This window comes from Oncorhynchus masou, chromosome 9 (assembly GCF_036934945.1).
Source record: "Oncorhynchus masou masou isolate Uvic2021 chromosome 9, UVic_Omas_1.1, whole genome shotgun sequence".
Classification (NCBI taxonomy): Eukaryota; Metazoa; Chordata; class Actinopteri; order Salmoniformes; family Salmonidae; genus Oncorhynchus; species Oncorhynchus masou.
In genome coordinates, this window is record NC_088220.1 from 16702629 (window position 1) to 16724580 (window position 21952).

Sequence of the window (21952 nt, forward strand, 5' to 3'; positions counted from 1 at the left end):
TCAACTATGTAAAGAAAAAAGTATTTAATAAGAATATTTCATTTATTCAGATCTAGGATGTGTTATTTTAGTATATACACTGCTCCCATTTTTTTGAGCAGTGTAAATATTTGCATGAAAAGTTGTTGCCAATTGGATAGAAACCTAGCTTGTGAAACATGTTTTTTTTCTGTCCCTCAGTCATTCAAAGCAATAAAGAGTTTCTTGACGAAGCTGGAGACTGTTTCTGAAGATCCAACCAAGCTGGCTGAAATAGGTCTGTACACAATCGCAAACCTCCATGTCGCCAAAAACAACAAAGCCTCAAGCACTGATCTCACATTAAAGGGATAGTACGGGATTTTGGCAATGAAGTCCTTTATCTGCTTCCCCAGAGTCCGATGATCTCGTGGATAAAAATGTTTCTGTGTCCAGTATGAAGGAAGTTAGAGGTAGTTTTGTGACCCAATGCTAACTAGTGTTAGCTGTACCCAAAGACTTCCAGTCATTGCGCTAAGCTCGGTATCATTTGCTCGCAAACTACACTATATAAATATATAACACACACAAAAGTATGTGGACACACCACTTCACATTAGTGGATTAGACTATTTCAGCCACACCTGTTGCTGACAGGTGTTTTAAAATCGAGCACACAGCCATGCGATCTCCATAGACAAACATTGGCAGTAGAATGGCCTTACAGAAGAGCTCAGTGACTTCAACGTGGCACCATCATAGGATGCCACCTTTCCTACAAGTCAGTTTGACAAATTTCTGCCATGCTTGAGCTGCCCGATCAACTGTATGTGCTGTTATTGTGAAGTGGACACGTCTAGGAGCTTCATGAAATTGGTTTCAAATGGCCGAGCAGCCGCACACAAGCTTAAGATCACCATGTCAATGCCAAGCGGCGACTGGAGTGGTGTAAAGATTGCCGTCATTGGACTCTGGAGCAGTGGAAACGTGTTCTCTGGAGTGATGAATCACGCTTCACCATCTGGCAGCCCGATGGATGAGTCGGGGTTTGGCGGATGCCAGGAGAACGCTACCTAAAGTTACCTGTTTGGTGGATGAGGAATAATGGTCTGGAGCTGTTTTTCATGGTTTGGGCTAGAACCCTTAGTTCCAGTGAAGTGAAATCTTGGCGCCACAGCATACAACATTCTAGAAGATTCTCTGCTTCCAACTTGGTGGCAAGTTTGGGGAAGATCCTTTTCATGCATCAGAATGACAATGCCCCCATGCACAAAGCGAGGTCCATACAGAAATGGTTTGTCGAGATCGGTGTGGAAGAAATTGACTGCCTTGATCTCAACCCCATCCAACACATTTGGGATGAATTGGAACGCTGACTGCGAGCCAGGCCTAATCGTCCAACATCAGTGCCCGACCTCACTAATGCTCTTGTGGCTAATAGCAAGTCCCCGCAGCAATGTTCCAGCATCTAGTGGAATGCCTTCCCAGAAGAGTGGAGGCTGCTATAGTAGGGGGGATCAACTCCATATTAATGTCCATGATTTTGGAATGAGATGTTTGACGAGAAGCTGTCCACACTCTTGGTCATGTGGTATACCTGTAACTTCCTTCATTGCCAAAATCCCAAACTATCCCTTATAAGGAATCTTTTTGCAGCCTTTGAGTGTCTAATATTACTTATCTCCTTCTCAACCTAGAAAAGGATGTGATGTCATCAGCCCAGCCGGCTGGGGCAGCGGCCAGTTGGGCAGGCTGGGCAGTGACGGGGGTGTCCTCTCTGACCTCCAAGCTCATCCGGACCGGCCCGGGGGCAGAGGGGGGCAGCCCGGCTGAGAACACCCCAGCTGGTGGTGGTACTGCATCTCCTTGCGCTGGGAGCCCTGTGATAGATGGAGTACCCGGGGGTAAGGAACTGACTTATTTGCAGGATTACTCAGATCTTAAATATGTTTCTGTTTTGATTTGGCATGGGTCCCCAGATCCTCAATGTTATACAGCTGCACAAACCGAGAGCATCCTGACTGGTTGCATCACTTCCTGGTATAGCAACTGCTCAGCATCCGACCGTAAGACGCTACAGAGGGTAGTGCCTACAGCCCAGTACATCAAGCTTCCTGCCACCCAGGACCTATATACTAGGCGGTGTCAGAGGAAGGCCCCAAAAATTGTCAGACTCCAGTCACCCAAGTCGTAGACTGTTCTCTCTGCTACCTCATGTCAAGTGGTACCGGAGCGCCAAGTCTAGGTCCAAAAGGCTCCTTAACAACTTAAATCCCCAAGACATAAGACTGTTAATCAAATGGCCACCCAGATTATTTGCATTGACCCCCCTGTTTTTACACTGCTGCTACTCGCTGTTTATTATCTATGCGTAGTCGCTGTACCGCAACCAACATGTTCAAATTACCTCGCCTGACCTGTACCCCCGCACATTGACCCGGTACCAGTACCCCCTGTATATAGCCTCATTACTGTTGTTTTATTCTAACTTTTAAAAATGTATTTTACTTAACAAAATATTTACTAATATAAACTTAACTCTATTTTCTTAACTGCATTGTTGGTTACGGGCTTGTAAGTAAGCATTTCACAGTAAGGTCTGTTGTATTTGGCACATGTGACAAATCAAATTTGATTTGTGGTCATTCTATACATAAGGGTGGCATCCCCCATAGAAACATAGGAAGTGCCGGCAAAGCTGTATCCATCAGTTAATGGCATCCGCTATTTACAGCCACATCTCCTCATTCCTCCAGGCTCTGAAGTTAAACCCCCACCGGCCTCCATGACTCTACCCATTGCTTCTGGGCTTGCTACCCAATCAGACTCTCCTAAGGTGTCCGAAAAGAATGAGGAGCCAATCGGAGACCGGTGGGATGACGAGGACTGGGGAAGTTTGGAGGTAATTGGCATGGAGTGGTTTTGGGGTGGGATTTGACAGTTGGGACCGTGGGACGTCAACTGTCACGGAACATGGGGAACAGTGATGTTTGTATTGGAGAGGCATGTCATATTTGATCAGTTAACTCCTTCAACTACTCTCGCGCTCTCTCTCCCCCCACAGGACCCAGAGAAGGTACAGGCAGCAGACCCAGATGACTGGAACTCTTCTGATTGGTCAGGAATGTCTTCTGTCAAAAAGAAGGCCAGTGTAAGAGGAGTACGTATCTGATTTTCAGGGAGGCAGAATGTTTGAATAGTCAAAGATAATGGCACATTGCATAGTCATGCTATTTCTGTAAAGTAACTAACACTCACACTTGTCTTTGCTTACTAGCTCTGGGTTTGATGATATAAACTTAATTGAGGAAAAATGTACTTACTATGACTGAGGGATGTGGTTGCCTCACCTAGCTGTCTTCTCTGGATAAGAGCATCTGCTAAATGACTAATTTGTCAGTCCTGTCTGCAATTTCCTGAAAGTTCCAACCTACTGAACCAACCTCCATGATTTAAAACCGTGTGCATGCTGAAACTTCATGGGGGTATTCATTCATTGCTGTCTCCGTTTCCATTCAGGTGGGTCTAGCAACTTCTGAGGCGGTGAAAAAGCAGAGCTCTGATTGGAGCAGCTCGGGCTGGGATGCCGACGACAGCTGGTCCAATGAGAAGGAGGCTGACGGCCAGGGTCAGAGTTCACCAGGAGAGGAGACGTGGGGCAATGACTGGGAGGAGGAGGGAACGACTGCTCCGGCCACTAAGAGTGCTGCTCTGCTGGAGGGGGTTCGGTTAGCCAGCGAGTATGACTGGGACAGTAAGGGAGCCACGCAGACAGACTTCCTTGCCAACGTGTCTCAGAGAGCAATGCCCACCCCCATTGCTACGGTGAGGAGAGGGGGGGGGGGGCTTTATAAATAAACGTTTGACAGGATTAGGCTTTGTGTTTTGAAGAACTGACAAACAGGCTTGTTAAAGTGGAGGTAAAAGTTAGGTGTTGATGTGAAGTGGGGAACATTTTGAGGTGGAAATGGAAGGACAATGCATGTTTTAATGTGCGCTGTGCTTTCTGGTTCATGCTAGGCTGGTGATGGCTGGAGTGCAGAGCCTGCTGGAGACTGGGGAGCCGAGGAGAGCTGGGAGTCTGTGGACGGAAGTCAAGGTGAGTCTCAACCTGCTCTAACTTCTCTATTCTCCATCTCTCTCAATGATCTGAAACCAGGGAGTCCTTTTAATGAGATGCTGTTCATGTTATAACGCTCAAGTCAAATTATAACAGCTGTCTGTCTTTTTGTTTCCTAAGCAGGCCTAAGCAAGGCAGAGCTGGCCAAGAAGAAACGTGAGGAGAGGAGGAAAGAACTGGAGGCCAAACGGGCAGAACGCAAGGCAGTGAAGGGTCCTCTCAAACTAGGTGCTCGGAAACTGGACTGACTGGAAGAGGAGGGTTGGCGGAAGACAGGAAGCGAAGCAGACAGTGCTATGATGACTTTCCCCTGACTCCCACAGAGAGGGTGGAATGTATGGAAGGTTCAACATTCCATAATGAACAAAAAGATTGAAGAAGAGACACTGAACTTGACTGTACAAGCTGCTCATTGGCTGAGAGGGGATCAGATTGCCAGAAGCTGAGACATGTCTCATCCAGACTATTACGGGGTTTAAACATTGCATTCATATTACAACGCAAATATTGTTTTTATATAAAAACAATGATGTAAAGAAATGTACATAGTTGGTGCATTTGTCTGAAAGTTTTTTTTTTATTATATTGATATAAAATTTGTATATGCTGAATGTTCAGATATACGCATAAATGGGTTATGAATGTTAGATAAGCCGTCAGTCACACTGCAGAAATAATACTGATAGTCTGCATGCATGGGTCTGTATACGAGTGACCTACCAGAAGGCATACGGTACTTCCCTGAAGTGTAATGGTGGGACACGTTCAGCAGGGCACAATGTTGTGGAACAGTCTGATAGAAATATGTTATGTAGAACAAACATTCCTCTCACATAGAATAAGGGATCATGTCAAGTCTATTCATGATATTTCTATATTTGCCAACTGAACGTGTCTCTGTTGATTAACGGTACCTCACTGTACACAGATTAATAATATACACCTGGCCTACATCCCCTCGGAGCCAATCAGTTATCATTAGTGGTGGTGGGTTGACTGACTTGAAGCCTTCATATTCAGCATGGATGGTGTTATCATGCAATTTTATCTGTAGCTTCCTCCTCCTATATATTTATGGAGTCACTTAGCTATTTAAAATCAAATCATAAAGTGAAAGATAATTCTGCCCATCAACTATCTTGTCACATTGGTAGTGTTGGGTGGGTCAAGGGAAAGAGAAGGTTCTGTTTGTGCCTTTTATTTGATGGAGTCAGATGAACTGTGCTCTGTGATGTTTAAATATGTTGTGGGTGGCGAGGGAGGGAAGTCCAGTGAAATCAGATGCATTGTTTTATAGAGAGAGAATCTTGTGTACAATTCCCAAAATAAAACCATGACAAACAAGTGTTATGCGAAAGGGTGTGAACTGTTTTACAAATATATATTCAGAACTATTTCTGCTTCTGCCAACATCCAAATCCACTGGAAAATTCCTTGTGGGACAACAGAGGTGTTTCTGTTTACTAAGAGAAGTATGTTAATCAGACCACAAACCTAGAGACCAAATAATGTTTATTAAAAATGTACAAACTTACATTGCAGAGCATGTCAAGACCAGATCAACTAATCTAAAATGACGAGATTCAGTTTATTCATTATCAATATATTTCAACTTAATGTGCAAACAAGTTTACGGATCAAGCAATGGTTAAGATAAAATATTTTCAATCCAAGATCTAGAAATTGCTAGTATACTCATGAATAAAGATTTTGTTCATAACGCTGTCAGTCATTTCAAGGCGATATAAGGAGCATTTGATGTATCCAGTGGCGATTTTTGGTGGGGCAAACTCCCCCAAAATATTTTGGATGCATGTCTGCAAAGCCACAACACTATGACTGACAAACTGTTAGGGCCTACATAAAGCTGTCCCAACAGCAGAGCTTTCTTTTCAGCACCATGGAGTGAATCATTACCGCTGCTACACCTGGCTATCAGTGGAGACTTGTTTAGCAGCAAAGCAGTTCATTCAGCCTCATTTACTGCCTTTAAAAAAAACATTGCTGATATGGCTGACTTGCTTAAACAAATGTGGTTTCTACTGACAATTGAGATGTACAAACTATGGCAGAAGGGGACGAAGAGCGGATAAGATGCAATCCGTAATTTCTATTAAGATATTAATGAGCGAGCTAGGATGGACATAATCAGCATAACTATTTGTTCTGCACCTTTGAAATGTACAGCGACAGAATTTAGAACATGGGCCATTCTTACAGTATTCTCTCTGTACACCAAGTCAGAACCGTAGGATAAAATGGGGGCATATAAGCAGACAATGAAAGCTCTTACAATATTCAATGATTATATTTCTATAAGATATGCTATAGGCTACAAGTACACCTCCAAGTCAGAACAGTAGGCTAAGTTATGAGGGTGAAAGGGACCAAATTATTAAGGTGAGGCACATGGGCTACTAACAGCTTACTATACAACATACACTTAGTATTACTTTCTTAGCTACAGTATACACATCTCCCTGGCATATTACATCATTTATGCAGCAGCTTACAAGACATTTTTGGACTCACCTTGTTGTGCTGTGCTCACTTGAACAGGAAGGTGGCACAGCGGTCCTGTGGGAAAATGTTGTCATCAAGGTCTGGCATTCTCTGGATTTATGGTGCTTTCAAGACAACTGGGAACTCTGGGGAAAAAAACAAGGTTGAATCATGACTTCAGTGGTCTTCAGGTCAGAGCTCTAGAAAGAGGCCAGAGTTCCTGACTTGGAATTACAAGTTGGATGACCATTAAAAACGTATTGTCCCAGTTGGAGCTAGTTTTTTTTCCAGAGTTCCCAGTTCTATTGAACTGACTGACGTCTGAGATTTCCCAGTTCTGAGTTTCCAGTTGTTTTGAACGTGGCAGAAGTCATGCTTTCATGGCCAATGTAGTACAACTTTTCTGGCCCATGGGTGTTGAATGTTTATTTTAAACTTGGAAAAGAGAACCTTAAACCCAGACTTGGACCCACACCCACTCCACTGAATAGCAGGCTAGTGATTGCTTTGCAACGTTTGCAGTTAGCCACTGATTCCTTCCAAACCACTCATTGTTGAATTTGTGATTTCCAACTTGTAATGTTTATGCCCAATGGCCAATGAGCACCGATACGTTTTATCTATAATTTCTCTTCATATGAAAAGGATTTTCCAGTAGATTGTCTACATAATTCATGACGCTGACTGCTTGTCTAGCTTCCTAGCTAAGATTTTTAAAGTATGATGTTGTCATGATCAGTCCAATCAAAGCTACGGTAGATATAACGTGATTTTACATTTTTATCTGTGGCCAAATGACCTTGAGCCTTCTTGGATGGGCACTTCTAATGTAACTCTATGGCAGCACCCAAGGGTTTGAATTTTTAAGATCTAGCAGTAGATTTCGCAGTGAGGTAGTGTCCCCATGAGTGTCAGAACATTGAGCCAATCATGGCGCAACTAGAGAACATTACCAACCCCTACGCTCCGTATTTTCTGCTGGCTACCCCGCCACCACAGAAAGCACTGAGCGAGGCTGAACCACCTCCATTTTGGAGCTGCCTTACTCAAGAAAGCAAAAAAGAGACCATGTTTGTATTGTTTTATTAAACTCAATGATTCTTTAAAAATGATTATTTATTTTTTTACAATGTTTGCAAACTGATATGTGACACGTTTAATTGCCAAAATAACATGTAAAACAGGCACACGTTTAAAAAAAAAAATATATATATATATATATATATATATATTATTTTTCTATTAGCTAAACAGGTGGTGGCTCAAGACAGCCCACTGGACGTATCCACTCCGACCCTAACCAGGAGTAGTTCTGTGAGTCCTAAAGACAATTGAATTCATGATAGAAATATCAGAACTTCAGTGGAATACCATTTTATCCCATTATAAAAAGATCTCAGTCTAGATAAATATGTTGAAACTTTAGTAGGGAAACTTCATAGCTTATAAGTAAAACATTTTTTTTGTTAAATCAGCTAGAAGCCTGCAAGGCTATGACACCGCCAAGGCTTTAAACCTCAGAATTATAACAAGACACTGTTCCTCGTTTCCTTTGTGCTTTCAAATCACGTCTGTGTAATTGTAAAAGTTTTTTAAACAGATGTACGGAAATACTCAATCCTCCCTTCTGAAAACAACAGAATTATTCAAGTGACGAGGGCAGTAGTACTGTAGTTGAATAATTAATCTCTATCAGGCCTATTGGTGATTGGCTGCTCAGGAAGCTATCATACAGGTGCTCACTTATATTCTCCCCCTTTATTCTTCTTTTTGCTTCCACCTCCAAAGATGGCTGCCGCGATACCTGCAACAGCAAGGACTCCAAAGCCCACCATTGCGGCCATTCCCACTGTTTCCACAGCCTGCTGAACCTGGCAGAAAAAGACATTCATTTGAATGCATGACTGATTCAGAAATAGTCATAGATGCTTTGAATGTATAACAACAAGTAATCCAGTTACTCTACACTCTCTTGACACACATTCATAGCTTGAGAATGTCATTATGGCTCACAAGATAACTCTATGCTGAGCACAGTGCACCCATTGATGAGCACCAGTCCAGTGTACCTACCTGTCGAGACTCAGCCTTCCCATATCTCAGCTCTGTGACAAAGTGCTCACAGTTCCCCTTGAAGACACAGAAGGGCAGCTCCTGGTCCACATAGGCCTGGGCGTCCTTCAGTATCTCACAGATGGGTCTGACCTATAATAATATAATGCATGACATTTAGCAGATCATTTTAAGCAATTTATGCCATTTAGCAGATGTTTTTATCTTAAGCGAACTTACACTAGTGCATGCATACATTTTCATTTGGTTGGCCCCAGCGGGAATCAAAACACTATTCTGGCATTACAAGCACCATGCTCTATCAACTGAGCCACATAGGATCACACAGGCTGGCACCTTATTCCCAGCTGTGGAAAAAGTACCCAAGTGTCATACTTGAGTAAAAGTAAAGATACCTTAATAGAAAATGACTTAAGTAAAAGTGAAAGTCACCTAGTAAAATACTACTTGAGTAAAAGTCTAAAAGGTATTTGGTTTTAAATATACTTAAGTATCAAAATTAAATGGAATTGCTAAAATGTACTTAAGTATCAAAAGCAAAAGTAAACCATTTCAAATCCCTTATATTAAATAAAACAGACAGAATCATTTTCTTTTTATTTATTTATTCGCAGACAGCCAAGGGCACACTCCAACACTCAGACATCATTTACAAATGAAGCATTTGTGTTTAGTGAGTCCGCCAGAACAGAGGTAGTAGGGATGACCAGGGATGTTCTCTTGATAAGTACTTTTGGGTTTCAGGGAAAATGTATGGAGTAAAAAGTACATCTTTTTTTTTAGGAACGTAGTGAAGTAAAAGTAAAAGTTGGCAAAAATATAAATAGTAAAGTAAAGTACAGATACCCCCCAAAAATACTTAAGTTGTACTTTAACACAGTGCACTGTTTGACCAGGGCCCCATGGGGTGCTATTTTGGGTCGCAACAATACTGTACTTACCTGGTAATCCTGATCAAGCTGGTTGTTGATACACCACTGATCATGCCCCACCACGTCCCAGATCTTTTCCTTCTTCACCTTAGCCTTGTCACTGAGCACAGACATCAGGCTGTTGGAACTGGCTCCAGGGACCTCGGCTGGGGAGCAGAGACATGGGAGAAGGAGAGGGAAAAGTTCCAACGGGGGGGGTGCACAGACAAAACATGTCATAAAACATATCAACAGTGCCAAAGATGAGTTTAAAGTTGAGTTTTGTCACATTAGTTTTTATCAGAAAGTATTCACACCCCTTGACATTTGCCACATTTTTGTTGCGTTACAGCCTGAATTTAAAATGGAAAAAAATTTAGATTTTGTGTCACTGGCCTACACACAATAACCCATAATGCCAAAGTGGAAGGATGCTTTTCAATTTTTTTTACAAATGAATTAAAAATGAAAATCTGAAATGTCTTCAGTCAATAAGTATTCAACCCCTTTGTTATGACAAGCCTAAATAAGTTCAAGGGTAAACATTTGCTTAACAAGTCACATAATACGTTTTTCTTCTTCACCTTTCAGCAGAACAATATTCTAAAACACAGGGCCAAATATACACTGGAGTTGCTTACCAAGGTGACAATGAATGTTCCTGAGTGGCCTAGTAGCAGTTTTGACTTAAATCATCATGAAAATCTATGGAAAAACTTGAAAATAGCTGTCTAGCAATAATCAACAACCAACTTGACAGAGCTTGAGGATTTTTTTAAAAGAATAATGAGCAAATATTGTACAATCCAAGTGTACAATATCTCTTAGAGACTTACCCAGAAAGACTCACAGATGAAATCGCTGCCAAATGTGTTTCAAACATTGACTTGGGGACGAATACTTCTAATCAAAAAACAGTGCATTCAGAAAGAATTCAGACCCCTTGACTTTTTCCACATTTTGTTACGTTACAGACTTATTCTAAAATATCAATCTACGCACAATACCCCATAATAGCAAAGCAAAAACAGGTTTTTAGAAATGCTAGCAAATGTATAAAAATAAAAACTGAAATAGCTTATTATTATTTTCCATCTTCAAAGTGGTAGGCATGTTGTTTAAATCAAATGATACAAACCCCCCAAAAAATAAATTTTAATTCCAGGTTGTAAGGCAACAAAATAGGAAAAATGCCAAGGGGGGTGAATACTTTCGCAAGCCACTGTATGTAGGCTACTGTATATAAATTGTTGAGTGCACTATATCTTCTAAAATAAAGATTTGATCATACTCAATAGTATAACTCACAGGGTGGGGCCAGGTGAACAACAAAACCGTCACCAACGTACAAAGTCCAGTGCTGGAAGTTGCATCTGAATATCTCTATCAGGTCCCCTGGCTCTGGCTTCTCATCGTACTGTCAAGGGAGAAATAATAAGTAGTAAATAACCGTCGACCAACTGCCAAGTATGCCGTTCTGAAAGGGAAAGTGCTCAGATCTCATCGTGCAAACACTACTTTGTACAAACAAAATGTAAATATTTGCATAAAAACAGATTACACAGAGACAGTGGACACAATCAACATTTGGATTGGACTTTACTTACCAATGTTGGAGCCATGGTAACCGTTATTTCCTTTCCACAGTTTTGATTTCCCTTCTGCTTGTAAATAACTTTACGTTTTTCCTGAGCTTTTATCTCGACCCTGTAAAGTCAGAACAAAATCTATGTGTTATATTTAGGGGGCTGTTTTCCTAAGACATTAGCTAACAAAATATTAGGCAATAAACTAGATACTGATCTAATTTCACTATGTTCTGGTGTCTATAAAAAAATCAGTGAAGTGTATTCATGGATGCCAAGGAGAGCCAGGGTACACCAATTTTTTTTTTTTAAATAATAATAATTATATATATATAATTTTTCAATTACTTTTGTCTCTCTGTTTCAGAATTTTTCATCAATTCATTCCCAAGAGGCTGAATGTATCTATGGAGCAAGATAGCTGCCAAAAGCTAAAATGTACGTATCGTTAGGATCGTAAGGAAATCGATATGCAAATTGTTAGGATCCTAAGAAAAGCCATGTGTGAAACAGAAAACGTAACCGTTAAAGTAGATCTGTAAACGTACAAACCCTATGATACGACTACGGATGGAGATTTACACGTTTCCCTTTACTCGGGTTACACACCTTTTTTAGAAGCACAAACGTGTGACATCTGCAAAGGACATGAACCGAATGTAGCTAGTCAAAGACCGCTAGTCAATCAAGCAACTCTTGCCAAGATTTTATAGTTGATTTGCAGCTTCCGGTTTCATTTCCAGAATAAAAGTCTAGAGCATTCGATAAGGACGTTATAACAGTAGATGACGTAATACAGGCTTGGGCCTTCAGCAAATTACTTGTGTGAGAATTGTATTATAAAGACACAGAAGACCCTTGTCTAAAATAATCGCCTGAGCTGCAAAATAGAAAGTAAATATGATTTAGGCTAGGCCTATTCCACTATCTAAATATGCCATACTGTTGTGTGTTATTTAACAGTCATAATTGCATCATTTATGTTTTATAGCCACGTGGGGGCTACTGTGGTGATCATGTACACCTTTTCCAGTATTTGGGAGCACGGACTGTAGGCCTTATACTAGGCATTTTGACTGTTGTATTTGCGAATTCCACTTTGTATGTAGGCTTGTAGCCATTTGCATTGCACAACCCCATCACGCAGAGGCTATATCCATATCAATAAATTAGGTTAAAGACATATTGATTAAGTCTTAGCTATAACCTGTCCTGAGCTAAATAGCCAAGGGGTCCCAAATGGTCAAGACTATGAATAGCCTATTCTTATTGCCAGATTGATTTTCCCTATCCTATTAGCCACTGCATGTGCTTCTTCAACTATTTAGTTTCAAATGTATTTAGAGGCTATATTTAGAGGCCTGTGAGCTGGGTCCTCTTTTTAACGGGAGGCCTATAATAAAAGCAGTAATAAAACACAAATAGAGTACTGCAAGACACAAGTACCCAAAATGATAGCCTAAATTGCAATGCCTACAGGTTTGTAGATAGGCCTAAATGAAACATTGAAATATTAGTAATATAGAATGGAGAATTTGAACTTGAAAACATGCAGGATACCTCTTTCTGGTTTCCCTGACTTCCGTTTTTTGTATATTGTATTATGCTTGATCTCATAGTACTCCTCACAAGTTTTTATTGTTGGTGAGATGAAATTGCCAAAACGAATGCCAAAGGTATTATTGTACATCAGAATTGCAACACAAGATTTGTTCAAGACTAAAAGTTTTCTCTGTAATCACAACATGGTGTTTATACGTTCACAGATGAAATTTCACATTTACGTTTCACGCATGGCTTTTCTTATGATCCTAACAATTTACGTATGGATTTTCTTACGATCCTAGCGATTCATACGTTCAACCTTTTGGCAGCTATCTGGCTCCATATGTATCTCACCGGAGAAAGCATGTGAGCGACCAAAACAGTGCCCCTCTGTCTCTTTATGTGTAGGCCATCTATCTGATCTGTCTGGTCCAAACGAGTATGACATTGTTGCCGCCCATAGCATTGAATGGAATGCAAGGGAAGCATGCGTGCATTTGGCTTACCTTGATAAAAAAACGTATAAAAAATTAGCCAATCAGCGTTGAGCTAAACTGAGCAAGCTCAACTGTGAATGGTCTTGGCGCACCAAAAGAAAGTGTCAAGGGAAGCCAGCTTGGATTTTGGTGTCACTCCTATCGAATCACATTGAGCGCATACGTCATTGACAGAAACAACTTGAATTGTTGCATCTTGTTGTGTTGTTGTCGTCCGGTGGCTAGCTAGCTAGCTAAAATTGTCCCTTTCCTAAATTAGCCATGGATGGAGATAGAGATTTGAACATGTGGTTTTACTTAATTCTCCTTACTGGCCAATGATTGTAACGGTGATTCTGATCCAACCATTGTTGTGCCCCTGGCCTGAGAGGATGGAAGTTCAATATGTAGCTAGATGTAGAAGGCTAATGTTAACTAGCGAACATTGCCCATGAATGGAAGTTAGGCTAGCAAACAACCATTTTAGCAAGGTAGCCTAGGACAACAATAAATAAAAGCCTGTCCTGTATGACAGAGTGATAGACTGTTTTGTCAACATGAAAGAGAGGAGGATGGCATTGGAGTTTCTCGACAAGTAGGGTGTAAACATATTTTTCTACTTGCACAAACAGAAATCAGAACCATGGACAGCCGCATCTTAAATATATATATAGAGAGAGCGAACAGACACAGAGAGCATGGGCTCCTGAGTTCTTCTGCAAAAAGATAGAATTTAGAGTTGGATAAATGTAAATAAACTTGATTTTTTTCACTAGGACATCAAAACCTTCATTCCAAATCACAATTCCATACCTAAAACCTTAATTTTGAACAAAATTACCTGAATGGACTGTTACTAGCAAGAATTATCAAGATGAAAAAAAACTTCTATCAAACCAAAACCTGCATAACACAGCGGAATATGGAAACACCATCTAACAGAAAACTAGGTGAGTAATGTTCAGTCTGAACTTACTTCTGAAGCCAAAAATTAAAAGACAATCTCTTGGTAATTTTGTTATATAAAGCTTAATAAATAAGTCTACGAAGCTGCTATGAAAGAAACTGACTGAAATTTGCACAGAAGTGTGAAGTGGGAGGTGTGAAAACTCTTGAGCCTAACAATGGCAGGAGAGTTTCCCGTCCCATTGGTGCAGAGGTAACTGCCCACAAAATGAGCTGGAAACTGAACTGCACTTCCTAGCCTCCTGCCCAATGTATGACCATATTAGAGACAAATATTTCCCTCAGATTACACAGATCCACAAAGAACTCCAAAACAAACCCACTTTTGATAAACTCCCATATCTACCGGGTGAAATCCCAGTGTGCCATCACAGCAGCAAGATTTGTGACCTGTTGCCACAAGAAAAGGGCAACCAGTGAAGAACAAACACCATTATAGATACAACCCTTATTTATGCTTATTTATTTTCCCTTCTGTACTTTAACCATGTGTACATTGTTACAACACTGTATATATACATAATATGACATTTGTAATGTCTTTATTGTTTTGAAAATACTGTGTGTGTAATGTTTACTGTTCATTTGTATTGTTTATTTAACTTTTGTATATTATCTACCTCACTTGCTTTGGCAATGTTAACACATGTTTCCCATGCCAATAAAACCCTTGAATTGAATTGAATTAAAATACAGTACCCCCTGGATTCATCTCTATTTTTAACTGATATGCAGCCTTCAATTGTAAATGACATCAATAAGAAACCATATTGTTGCTTTGATCACATCAGAAGATATCCTCCTCAGAATCTCCAAAATACAACCGCCACAGGACAGCTTTATTCAGCCGTCTTAAAGGACCATTCGCCGTCACTCACACTGTTGGGGCGAGTGACTCTGAACTTCCAATGGCTAGTCCCAAGTCATTCTTTGTTTCTCTGGTGCTTTATGCTATTTGCCTCATGACTCCTGTGTGTGTAACAGTATAGCTTCTGTCCCTCTCCTTGCCCCAACCTGGGCTCCAACCAGGGACCCTCTGCACACATCAACCACAGTCACTCACGAAGCATCGTTACCCATCGCGCCACAAAAGCCGCGGCTACAACTTCTAGGTCTCAGAGCGAGTGACGTCACTGACTGAAACACTATTAACGCGCACCACCGCTAACTAGCTAGCCATTTCACATCGGCCACACGTGCTTTGTTGACTATGAACTTTCTTGTTTACCCAACCGTGGGTTCTAACCACCTCTCGCCAGCTTTGTATTCATGTTACCTGATGAAATTGCTTTACAATATGATCTTGTGCATGTATACCCAGGCCAATTTACTGTTGCTAACCCCAATTCTGGTTTCTGCTCTGATATCTGCTTCACGGATTTCTGCTCTGGTAAAAGCCTGGGTTTTCTGCATGTTAACACTAGAAGGTTTTAACATAAAATTTATCAATTGAAAGTGTGGGTTCACAGCTCCAATACAGATGTGTTGGTCATTACTGAGACGTGGTTAAGAAAGAGTGTTTTGAATACTGATGTTAACCTTTCTGGTTATAACCTTTTTCGGCAAGACAGATCTTCCAAAGGTGGAGTGGCAATCTTTACCAAGGCCACCTTCAGTGCTCGGTTGTCTCCACCAAGTCTGTCCCCAAACAACTTGATTTCCTGGTTTTACGCATTAAACGTTCAAATAACTCTTTGTTGACTGTTGCTGGGTGTTATCGGCCACCATGATCCCCTCTGTCGAAGACACCTGGACCATCTTTTGTTAAATTTTCAGTGGTAGCGTTAACAAATACGCACCCATAAAGAAAATGATCTTTAAAAATAGGTTCAGTCCCTGGTTCGACCGTGATCTGTCAGAGTTACTCCACCTCAAGAATTCCATTTGGCAAATCGCTCGGCAGACGCATACTCAGGCTGACTGGCTCTCGTTCAGGCAAATTAGAAATAAGTGCACTTAGGCTATCCAGAAGGCCAAAGTTAGTTACTTTAAGGAGCAGTTCTCTCTCTGTGGGTCTAACTGCAAGAAGTTCTGGAAAAAGGTTAAAGACCTGGAGAATAAACCCTCCTCCTCACAGCTGCCCATGTCCCTTAATGTTGATGATCTGGTTGTTACTGACAAGGAGCACATGGCTGAGCTCTTTAATCACCACTTCATTAAGTCAGGATTCCTATTTGACTCTGCCATGACTCCTTGAACCATTCAACATTTCATCATATCCCACCCCTTCTAATGCAACTATCCCTGATGCTGCTCCATCTTTTCCCCCTGCCACGCTTCAAAGTTTCTCCCTGCAGGCGGTCACTGAGTCCGAGGTGCTAAAGGAGCTCCTTAAACTTGACCCCAACAAAAACATCTGGGCCAGATGGTTTAGACGCTTTCTTCTTTAAGGTTGCTGCCCCTATCATCGCCAGGCCTGTCGCTCCTCTCTAGAGAGGTTCCCATTGCTTGGAAGGCAGCCACTGGGCATCCTTTATTTAAAGGGCGAGACCAAGCTGATCCTAACTCGTTTGGCATATTTCTATTTTGCCCTGTTTATCAAAAGTGTTGGAAAAACTTGTCAAAAATGAACTGACTGGCTTTCTTGACGTCTATAGTATTCTCTCGGGTACACCATCTGGTTTCCGCTTAGGTTATGGATGTGTCACTGCAACCTTAAAGGTCCTCAATGATGTCACCATTGCCCTTGATTCTAAGCAATGTTGTGCTGCTATTTTTATTGACTTGGCCAAAGCATTTGATGCGCTAGACCATTCCATTCTTGTGGGCCGACTAAGGATTATTGGTGTCTCTGAGGGGTCTTTGGCCTGGTTTGCTAACTACCTCTCAAAGAGTGCAGTGTATAAAGTCAGAACATCTGCTGTCTCAGCCACTGTCTGTCACCAAGGGAGTACCCCCAAGGCTCGATCCTAGGTCCCACGCTCTTCTCAATTTACATCAACAACATAGCACAAGCAGTAGGAAGCGCTCTCATCCATTTATATGCAGATGACACAGTCTTATACTTAGCTGGCCCCTCCCCGGATTTTGTATTAAACGCTCTACAACAAAGCTTTCTTAGTATCCAACAAGCTTTCTCCGTCCTTAACCTTGTTCTGAACAACACTAAAACAAAGGTAATGTGGTTTGGTAGCAAGAATGCCCTCTCCCCACCGGTGTGATTACTACCTCTGAGGGTTTAGAGCTTGAGGTAGTCACCTCATACAATACTTGGGAGTATGGCTAGATGGTACACTGTCCTTCTCTCAGCACATATCAAAGCTGCAGGCTAAGATTAAATCTAGACTTGGTTTCCTCTATGGTAATCGCTCCTCTTTCACCCCAGCTGCCAAACTAACCCTGATTCAGATGACCATCCTACCCATGTTAGACTACAGAGACGTGATTTATAGATCGGCAGGTAAGAGTGATCTCGAGCGGCTAGATGTTCTTTACCATTCGGCCATCAGATTTGCCACAAATGCTCCTTATAGGACACATCACTGCACTCTATACTACTCTGTAAACTGGCCACCTCTGTATACCCGTCTCAAGGCCCACTGGTTGATGCGTATTTATAAAACCCTCTTAGGCCTCAGTCCCCCCTATCTGAGATACCTACTGCAGTCCTCAACCTCCAACATACAACACCCGTTCTGCCAGTCACATTCTGATAAAGGTATAACCAAAGCACACAGATCCCTGGGTCACTCTTCTTTTCAGTTCTCTGCAGCTAAGGACTGGAATGAGCTGCAAAAAAACTCAAACTGGACCGTTTTATCTACATCTGTTCATTCAAAGACTCAATCATGGACACTCTTACTGACAGTTGTGGCTGCTTCACGTGATGTATTGTTGTCTCTACTTTCTTGCCATTTGTGGTGCTGTCTGTGCCCAATAATGTTTGTACCATAGTTTGTGCTGTGTCATGACTCTCCTTTGAAGATCCAAAGATCACGTTACAGTGGATCAGCATCTACAGAGCCCTCTCACCCGCAGAGGGGGGAAGGGATTGATGTGGGGGGTTTTATGACACCTCACGTCGATCGTAAATTGTGGGCAGCAGACGACTCCTTTTGGTCTCTAGTATGGGTGAATGGAATGTCTCTTTGTTACAGAAGATTTTGCCACCCACAACATCCAACAAGGAACACTGGGACAATATATTTCAACATCTGAATGTTGGGAATGATGAAAGATGGAATTTGGAAAATTAATGTCTATTTTATGATGTCATTAAAAATGGTATAAACACGTTATAACGAAAAAATTGTAACTTGAGGAGCTTTTACACTGTGTATATCAGGTTTACATCCTTTACGTGGTGTAGAAAATATCAAGGATGAAGAGAATGTTTTTGTGATGATAGAGAACTAAAATCACAATCCTAACAAGATCATAGTAATTATAATACTTTGTCTCTTAACTAGCCACGCCCCAGGGAGCCCAGCGAGCATGTCATCATGATGAAAATGCCCCTTTTACCCAGAAGGTATAAAAGATTGAGTTAAGAATTAACATACCAGACTAAACGGACCATAAGCTGCAGCTAGGTCACGACCAATGAAAATCAACATGAGGTTGAAGTAGACGAAGTAGCCTCTAACAGTCAATGTTACGGTTGAGTAGCTATATCTAAGAAAGGGAATTTGAGTATGAACAGCTGGTTACTCTTTTCAAATCATCACCGACTACACTGCTTTCATCACCACTTGGGATCATTGACACGGCTGATTAGCCGTCCTCAGAAGACCACTCTTCAAGAACAAGTGCAAGTAAACAGACAACTAAGAAGGGCATTGTGACCTGTTGTGAACGATCAGAGCCTTACACCTGAGAACGAAGGAGAAGGCCCATCCAAAGGAGAAGGCCCAATCAAACCCTTTTCACAAAGGCCTGGATCCAACAGAGATACACGACAAAGACCTTCAACACGTAAATACATGCATTACTTCTTACCCAAAGGGGCAGCAGTTTAGGGTTACTGTGAGCATAGTTCCCCAAAGTATCCAAGTGTTGTCTCTCTTTCTCTCTTTAACTCTCCATCTTTTGTAACAACTGTCATATTGTGCTAGTCCGCAAGGGACCTGTCATCATATTAAGTTTCTAATCAATAACCTATACTGTGTGTGTGGGTGTCTGTGTGTATCCTGTGTTATCATTTAGTGTTTTAGTAAATAAATATTGAAATAAATGTATGTGGTACAAAATTATCAGTAAGACTCAGGTTTGTGCAGATTCAATAAGTCTGCGACGTTCAGAATGAGACTGATATGAGGTAATGATTAATAAGTGACTGTTTTTGATATATATCCTTTAGGTAATTCGGGAGATGGTAACTCGTTAAACAATTTCTCCCGTGGTGCCCAAAGTCCTAATGAGTTAATTGTTACATGATTAATTTAATCTGGTAAGATTTAGACATAGTAGGTAATTACTTGATAAATAACAGTCATCACATTAATGAGAGTCACGTCACGACTAGAGGTCTACCAATTTCAAGTTATCATAACAATCAGAAATCTGTATTATTTTTTTTACACCTTCATTTAATCTTTATTTAACTAGGCAAGTCAGTTAAGAACACATTCTTATTTTCAATGACGGCCTAGGAATGGTGGGTTAACTGCCTCGTTTAGGGGCAGAACGACAGATTTTCACTTTGTTAGCTTGGGGGATCCAATCTTACAGTTAACTAGTCCAGCGCAATAACGACCTGCCTCTCTCTCTCGTTGCACTCCACAAGGAGACTGCCTGTTACGCAAATGCAGTAAGCCAAGGTAAGTTGCTAGCTAGCATTAAACAATCAATCATAATCACTAGTTAACTACACATGGTTGATGATATTGTCTAGTGTGTCATGCGTTGCATATAATCTGACTGAGCATACAAGTATCTAAGTATCTGACTGAGCGGTGGTAGGCAGAAGCAGGTGCGTAAGTATTAATTCAAACAGCACTTTCTGCGTTTTGCCAGCAGGTCTTCCTTGTGCGTCAAGCATTGCCCTGTTTATGACTTCAAGCATATCAACTCCTGAGATGATGCTGGTGTAACCGAAGTGAAATGGCTGGCTAGTTAGCGCACGCTAATAGCGTTTCAAACGTCACTCGCTCGCTCTGATCCTTGGAGTGGTTGTTTCCCTTGCTCTGCATGGGTAACGCTGCTTCGAGGGTGGCTGTTGTTGTTGTGTTCCTGGTTTGAGCCCAGGGAGGAGCGAGGAGAGGGACGGAAGCTATACTGTTACACTGGCAATACTAAAGTGCCTATAAGAACATCCAATAGTCAAAGGTTAATGAAATACAAATGGTATAGAGAGAAATAGTCCTATAATTCCTATAATAACTACAACCTCAAACTTCTTACCTGGGAATATTGAAGACTCATGTTAAAAGGATGTTCTGAGCAAGGAACTTGAAACGTTAGCTTTCTTACATGGCAAATTTTGCACTTTTACTTTCTTCTCCAACACTTTGTTTTTGCATTATTTAAACCAAATTGAACATGTTTCATTATTTATTTGAGGCTAAATTGATTTTATTGATATATTATATTAAGTTAAAATAAGTGTTCATTCAGTATTGTTGTAATTGTCATTATTAAAAAAATAAAAATGTAAAATCGGCCAATTAATTGGTATCGGCTTTATTGGTCCTCCAATAACCGGTATCGGCGTTGAAAAATCATAATCTGTCGACCTCTAGTCACGACAGCTGCTACCATGTTGTGCTGCTGCCATGTTGTGTTGCTACCATGTTGTTTTCATGTTGTGTTGCTACCATGCTGTGTTTTTATGTGTTGCTGCCATGCTGTTGTTGGCTTAGGTCTCTCTTTATGTAGTGTTGTGGTGTCTCTCATGTCGTGATGTGTGTTTTGTCCTATATTTTTATTTTATTTTGTATTTTGAATCCCAGCCCCCGTCCCCCCAGGTGGCAATTTGCCTTTTGGTTGGCCATCATTGTAAATAAGAATTTGTCTTAACTGACTTGCCAAGTTAAATAATGGTTAAATAAAAAATAAAAAACATAATATATATCTTGATTGGACTAAATTGTTTTTGGTATCTTTTAGTTGTCACTGTATTACACTAAGCAAAGGTGATTTGATGATGTTCCAATGGTGTTAGGCAACTCCTGTAAATATCTGTGGTTCTAAATCAATGGTTGTTTAGTGGTCCGAAAATGTCGGAAACATTAACTTGCTTGAGGTCATGTAACTGTCTATTACATGCAATATGCTATGTGGACTAAACCCAACAGAGGTTGCTATCCAGTTTTGTGATAAAACAAAGGTTTGGGTGAATTTATTCTGCAACTGTCTTATTGTCTCGGGCTTTAGGCCTAAATAACACTGTGGCAACATATTACTTAACAGGTTACAGAGCAAACAACACAATTATCACAACACATAGGTTGTAATATGGCTTTTTTTCTGGCTTCATCAGTGATTTTACCCACGCACCGCTACTGTAAAAAAAAAACATTAATTATGCAAGGAAATAGCTAGCTACTTTAGCTACGTTATTGTAACTGACCACAAACGGCACACAACATAGACTATGTTTGCATGCTGTCAAGACTTTCGATCCCATTTAGCTAGCTAGATATTTGTAATTCTCACAAGTACTTTAGTCTAGATAATCACTAAATACTTGACCCTTTTTATAACTTACAGTAAGTTCCGTGTCGTTGCTACGACGTTGATTGCTTTACATCGAACACAGAAATAACTTTAGACGTCAACGATCAGCTGACTCGGGAAAAAAGCTAACCAATCCGAGGGCTTATCTCCTGGCAGCGTGCGTGCTGACGTGATTTCCAAGTACAGTGTCAGGCCAGT

At 41.0% G+C, this 21952-nt stretch overlaps 2 protein-coding genes across 6 annotated transcripts in view; one reads left to right on the forward strand and one right to left on the reverse strand.

The window, feature by feature from the left end:
* The window catches only part of LOC135545576 (N-terminal kinase-like protein), a 28734-nt gene extending 22967 nt beyond the window's left edge, over positions 1–5767 (forward strand). Inside the window, exons 12-18 of one of the 5 annotated variants that reach the window (XM_064973288.1) lie at positions 181–256; positions 1656–1862; positions 2715–2860; positions 3023–3109; positions 3478–3783; positions 3979–4057; positions 4199–5767. In XM_064973288.1, the coding sequence (XP_064829360.1) occupies positions 181–256; positions 1656–1862; positions 2715–2860; positions 3023–3109; positions 3478–3783; positions 3979–4057; positions 4199–4326 (1029 nt within the window). In that variant the 3' untranslated portion in view covers positions 4327–5767. Of the gene's footprint in view, positions 1–180; positions 257–1655; positions 1863–2714; positions 2861–3022; positions 3119–3477; positions 3784–3978; positions 4058–4196 lie in introns of all 5 variants that reach the window. The other 4 variants (XM_064973289.1, XM_064973290.1, XM_064973286.1 and 1 more) reach the window with 4 other exon arrangements.
* Positions 5768–7644: 1877 nt separating this feature from the next.
* On the reverse strand, positions 7645–21889 carry LOC135545578 (phospholipase A and acyltransferase 4-like). Its single transcript, XM_064973296.1, has 6 exons — positions 21786–21889; positions 11172–11271; positions 10873–10981; positions 9595–9731; positions 8654–8785; positions 7645–8451 (listed from the first exon to the last, which is right to left on the reverse strand). Exons 2-6 carry the CDS (start codon positions 11184–11186, stop codon positions 8320–8322), a joined length of 525 nt encoding a protein of 174 aa, XP_064829368.1. The 5' UTR covers positions 11187–11271; positions 21786–21889; the 3' UTR covers positions 7645–8319.
* Between the last annotated feature and the right edge of the window lie 63 nt (positions 21890–21952).